The following is a 6,327-nucleotide window of genomic DNA, read 5'->3' as shown; positions in this document are numbered from 1 at the left end:
GTGCATAATTAAAAACAAACAAACAATTATAGCAAACAGGAATTTTTGGAAAAGTAACTTAAAGTTGCTTCCTGCTATCATGCTTTTAAACTGTAAGAACAACAAAAAACAAAAGATTATTCTATGATTGATACAGAAAACGTCACATAGTAGCTGTATACATAAAGAACACTAAGTAACTACCACTGTTGTAACAATCATAATATAAAGAAATATAAGTTCTGATTTACTGATTCAAAATCAGACAGATTTTGGCTGATTAGACGTCTTCAACTGCACTTAAAAGTCTTAGAATGATACGGAATGCGTAGCTTACCAAATATTTAAATAGAAATAAACCGTACATGAAAATATTGATCAGTTACAACCGAAAACCTAGAGCAAACACTAGGAAGATAAAATAAAAATATAATATCTTAAATAAAAATCTAAGAACAGATGTTTTTATACTTTTTCCTTTATGTTCTCAATATATGTGATTCCATAAATCGGGCAAAGCAAGTTTTTAATAGTAGGAATAACATAAAAAACATATGGAGCAACATCCGTTTAGTGTAATAAATTAACCAATACCTTGTACACGTCGTATTCAGCAAGAATGGCATCAAAACAGGAGTAAAGGTCGTTCAAGAGATCTACCACCTGTTCATAAGAAGAAGAGGATCTAAATATGATATGCAAATTTATTGGACAAAAATCTAAACTTTATTATCTTAACTCGGGACACTTTAAAGCACTATTATAAACAAAACTAAACAACACCATCGCCATCTCTTGAATTTAGCATACACTAAGAAAATTCTTTGTATCTGCTGAGATGTTCAAATGATGTTAGTTTGATTATCATAACTCGGGACATTTTAAAGCACTATTATAAACAAAACTAAACAGCACAATCGCCATCTCTTGAATTTAATATACACTACGAAAATTCTTTGTATCTGCTGAGATGTTCAAATAATGTTAGTTTGATTTCGGTAAATGTGCACAAAACTAATCGGCCCGGCATGGCCAGATGGTTAGGGCGCTCGACTCGCAGTCTGTAGGTCGTGGGTTCGAATCGCCGTCACCCCAAACATGATCGCCCTTTCAGCCTTGGGGGCGTTATAATGTGACGGTCAATCCCACTATTCGTTGGTAAAAGAGTAACCCAAGAGTTGGCGGTGGGTGGTTATGACTAGCTACCTTCCCTCTAGTCTTACACTACTGAATTAGGGACGGCTAGTGCAGATAGTCCTCGTGTAGCTTTGCGCGAAATTAAAAACAAACAAACACACAAAACTAATTATAATAATCAAACAGGTGTTTAACTTATCATTCTTCTTTTTTTCACACGTACTTTTCTTAAATAATGTCTTAAATCTAACATTTTATTTTCACAAATAATATTATAAATTTGAGAAAATTTTCGAGAAGTATTTTCTTAGAACAGTGCAAATCTTAATTAGACTTTCAACAATATTAGGCATAAAACTTATTTAAAGAATATTGTATAGGTTAATAAACAATAAATTATTCATTTATGGATTGTAAACACAATGTGAGGTAACAAAAAAAACTTTTTAAAAATTCCTTCATCGGGTTTTTTTTAATATATTTACTCTAAATACTCCACAATTCTACAATAATTTTCATTGAAACCATCAAGTTACCTTCCTCCTATCCGTTTGCTACGCATGACTGTGAATTAAAGAACGAAGATTGTTTCATAACTTAAGTAAGAAGCTAGTTATAATCTATAATACTTCCGCTTAAGACGCCAATTTTATAATACTTCCGCTTAAGACGCCAATTTTATAGTCAGACACAAATATGGTTTAGCACCTTTCCACAACGACTCAAACAACCATATGTTAATTAAAATAGCTTTTTTCCTACCTCCATTGGCATAGATTTGGCAGACAATGCTGTGAAGCCGACAATATCACTAAATAAGATGGTCACACAATCAAAAGCTTCCGGAATAACACGATTTCCGGATATCAGCTGGTTAGCGATGTACCTGAGGTATCAATTAACATAAAACTATTAAGAATATAAATATATGAAAGAAGCTATGATGAAACAAGTAAAATAAAACCATACATAATAGAACTGCTAAATGAAAATCGCAGTTTCCCTAATCAATTTGGATAAATGATAACAAAAAATACATTGACATGTCTAAATAAAAACTTTTTCTAGTTTATTTTGGGCATGGTTTCGTCTTACGGAACAACGCTTATTCAAGAATTCCCTAATTCAGTGACAATAGTTTAGAAATCTTTATGAATAGTACATTATAATTAACGATGAATACACCTTCTCAGAAATATCCAAGTATTCAAGTTTGGCTGAGATCGTTCAAAATCTGTGGGCGTGAAAGGCACACCCACACATCCAGAATATAATTCCATATTATATATAGATATTGTCATTAAAGTACAATCCAAACAAATGTGAACTTGTAATCTCAGTGTTGTCGTGGAAATAATGTCACCGTTAACATTTTTAACAAATTAGACATACAACGTTTTAATACATTCTCTGGTTAAATATAACATACAACAAACAGTTTGAAATTTCAGAATTAATCATTTTTACCTTGGTAATAGAATTAATTATTTTTACCTTGGTACTAGAATTAATTATTTTTACCTTGGTACTAGAATTAATTATTTTTACCTTGGTAATAGAATTAATTATTTTTACCTAGGTAAAAGAAGTAATTATTTACCTTAGTAATAGAATTAATTATTGTTACCTAGTTAAAAGAAGTAATTATTTACCTTGGTAATAGAATTAATTATTTTTACCTTGGTAACAGAATTAATTATTTTTACCTTGGTAATATAATTAATTATTTTTACCTTGGTACTAGAATTAATTATTTTTACTTTGGTAGTATAATTAATTACTTTTACATTGGTAATAGAATTAATTATTTTTACTTTGGTAATAGAATTAATTATTTTTACATTGGTAATAGAATTAATTATTGTTACCTAGGTAATAGTTGGTACAATAGTTCGTCGCTCTTCTTTTTCTCCTCCATAAGAGCTGACGTCTTTTCTTCAACCAACTTTTCAAGGTTGTTCGCGTACTTTTCCATTCGAGACAACAAGTTGTCCATTAAATTTTTGTTGCTTAACCATCTAAAAGCAAAAGTGTGAAAACGACTTTCATCAATAACTCTTCAGCGATTACACCAAAAAGCGAATTTTTAATTTCCATATTATATATGCGAACTTACAACGCTAGAAACAGGTTTTCGATACCGTTGGTAGGCAGAGCACAGATATACCATTGTGTAACTGTGTGAATGAACAAACCTATTATATATATAAATAAATAGCTTACAAACTATTGATTACATTAATTGTTTATAGGCGATTAAATCAACAGTATAAAACAATAATGAATTAAATATTGCAATACCGTTATCGGTCATGGTTGTCAACTTATTGTCATAACGGATAATGTCTGTGGTAATAGCACCTAAATGCGTTGGGAAAATCCCATCTATCAAACAATATCCAAACGCCGATGTCAATCTAGTCAGCCGTCATGTAAATTAATTTAAGAAAAATCATTAATCCCACAACTGGCTGTAGACAGAGAAAGGCATTAGACGTTGAAACATTGTGGGTGTAAGCACTCAGCTTCGTACCCTCATTTTCAAAAGCTTTGGTTATTTTCTTCGGCTTACTACTCCAAATGTTTACAACGTATTTGAAAGTTTTACAAAATATTCTCGTTTTACGTATGATTTCTGGCATCTATAACTATTTATTTTTTGTCACTGTCTATTCTGACATCGAATTGTTCATTAGCTTTTTATGTTTTAGTATTAACAAATGACTCTAGAACCATGTTGAAAAATAAAACTTACGGAGTTGTTAAAGATAAACAACTTAATGTTATGTAACAACGTTAAGTGTCCCTTATGTGACGTCATTTTAGTGTCTACTGACTGACTGACTACTATACAGTAGTATACTAGTATGAGAGGTTAAAACAGGTGACCCCGAAAGGGGACCTTCGACCACCTTTTAAGGAAGTAAGTTTCCTACCGAGAGAAAAAGGTAAAAATTTGCCTAGTAATTTGTAAAATATTAAATAAAAGAGGTTTGGTTCATTTTACGTCTTTTAAACTTTTTGCTACAAAACGATTTTTTCACATAGTCTAATTATTTTGTAATTTTGTAACACCGATAGGTCAATGAATAATTAACAAATATTTAAAAACTTAAATAAATGCAGTACATTTAAAGTTTCTCAAAAGAAATATTTTCAAAATAATAATACTCTTACTTGATGCTACTGTATAACCTGTCAAGTTATACATCAAATCATTGTTTTCGTAATGAGTAATAATAAAAAAAAGATTTAACACTTTTAACGAGTTTTAGTTTCTGATTAGCTCTTCCACAAATAATTTGTGATTTTATGGTATCATACCCCGTCACCGTCTTCAGCTTTTGCTTCAGGGCCGGGAAGAGTGGTCTATTCTCAGGTTCTTCTTCCCAGCATATTTGTAAGATTTGAAGAAGGTCTAATGGACAGTCTGAGATGGAAAGTTGAGGACGAAAGGGTGGGTCCATTTTTCTTTTAAGATTCTCAATAATTGCTGAAAGAAAGAAAACCTAAGAACTTTTGTTTTGAAACATTGTGTTAGTTGGTCAAAACTTGACTGAAAGTACAAATGATGAATGTTTAAAAACATTAGTAGTTCCAGATGAAAGGATGTTTCACGATAAGTGTTTTTATTTCTATAGGATATTTCGAATCCTCTCCAAACTATACAAATGTATCCACGTTGTAATATATCAAAACGTTAGAATTAATGAATTAAATTACTTACAGTTATATAAAACATATTACAGTATTGGCCCTATTATAAGGCAATGTCTTTTGACTAATAAATAGGCTGTAAAATTCATATTCGCCTTATAAGTTCTTTACACTTTTAATACACAATTCTAATTATACAATCATTGTATCTGTTTAGTATTGTTACGTCTCTGGTCGTTTGTTAATTTCCGTAAAAATTCTTCCCGAGGAACTTCAGCGATACAAGTCCTTTCTTAAATAAAACTAGTTTATTCTTTCTCAATACAACTTTTCAATACATAGAATTTCCACGGTCACTTTCACATAAAACACGCTAGAATTCACAACGGTTCACGCACTTTACTTACGGTCACTATTGCTCACTTGATTCAGTTATCTGTCTCTATCTCTTTATCTGTAATTCTCCATATCGTCCCCTCTTGCCGGTCTTATATATACAAAATGTCTGCCAAACACTCGAGCCTTCAGGAACCTTCGAGATACTCATTACGTGTTACCAGATCACGTGACTTCCGCTGACGTAACACTGCTCCTTCCTTAGTATTGTTCGTTCCGAACAATAGCCACTTAAGTTAAACCAATAGATAATTAACAATAACTTAATTAAATGTACAGAATTTACAAACACAAAATTAAAATTAAACAAAGTCTCTTAATTTTACAGGACGTATCTTCTTCCATACTGGTCTCTGTCTCATTGGCTTTTGCTTCTCGTAAAGTTCATCTGCTCCATCAGGGAATGTCCTATTATCGGTAATAGTCACATCAGTGGTAGTAATTTCATCAAGGGCTTTACTGTTTCTCTTCTCAAAACAGAGTAGAGTTTCTTCTTTGACAGTGGCTTTTCCAGGTGACACGTCTTCAGCAGCGTCTTTTGTTCCATTTTAAACTTCGTCCCAACTGAAATGTCCTGGACCGTGATAACGCCAAAGCCTATTGGCATGCAGCACCTTTGGCTTACCTCGCCGACCACATTTTATTCAGAAGTCACGTCTGAGAGACGATCCACTATGTCATATGGGCCTTCCCATGGAGAAGACAACTTAGGAGACTTTCCTTTTGTCTTCCTGGGATTATACAACCACACCTTGTCTCCTGGTACAAAGCTGACTTCAGTAGATCTCTTATCATAACATAGCTTCAAGGAATCAACAGACGTTTTCAAGTTTGAACACACTTGATGGTGAATATCATCCGTCCTTTCCAATAACACTTTCACAAACTCTGACACATTTTCAGGCAACTCTTCATAAGGTGGGCGTCCTGTTAACAGATCCACTGGCAACCGAAGTTCCCGACCAAACATCAACTTTGCTGGAGTGTATTCAGTGTATTTCTTTTTTGTATTATTTAAAAAACAAAAACTTTTGTTTTTGAATTACTTACTTGTTGGTGTAAGGTTTAATCTCTTTGTTGTTCCACACTCGAAAGGTCTTTCTCTGGTTGTTATTTCTTGTAGAACTATTGCAAAACTGTACACATCTCCTTTCTGAG

The 6,327-nt window shown here is 32.4% G+C and overlaps 1 protein-coding gene across 1 annotated transcript in view; it reads right to left on the bottom strand.

The window, feature by feature from the left end:
* LOC106458670 (atrial natriuretic peptide receptor 1-like) overlaps positions 1–6,327 on the bottom strand; it is a 51,767-nt gene that overhangs the window by 2,053 nt on the left and 43,387 nt on the right. Inside the window, exons 3-7 of the mRNA XM_022384926.1 lie at positions 6,220–6,322; positions 4,441–4,609; positions 2,985–3,134; positions 1,879–2,002; positions 574–642 (exon numbers count right to left, since the gene is read on the bottom strand). Of these exons, the coding sequence (XP_022240634.1) occupies positions 574–642; positions 1,879–2,002; positions 2,985–3,134; positions 4,441–4,609; positions 6,220–6,322 (615 nt within the window). The remainder of the gene's footprint in view (positions 1–573; positions 643–1,878; positions 2,003–2,984; positions 3,135–4,440; positions 4,610–6,219; positions 6,323–6,327) is intronic.

The sequence above is a fragment of the Limulus polyphemus genome, unplaced genomic scaffold, assembly GCF_000517525.1.
Source record: "Limulus polyphemus unplaced genomic scaffold, Limulus_polyphemus-2.1.2 Scaffold499, whole genome shotgun sequence".
NCBI lineage: Eukaryota > Metazoa > Arthropoda > Merostomata > Xiphosura > Limulidae > Limulus > Limulus polyphemus.
The sequence above is the reverse complement of the archived record's forward strand: the minus strand, read 5'-3'. Positions and strand labels throughout refer to the sequence as shown.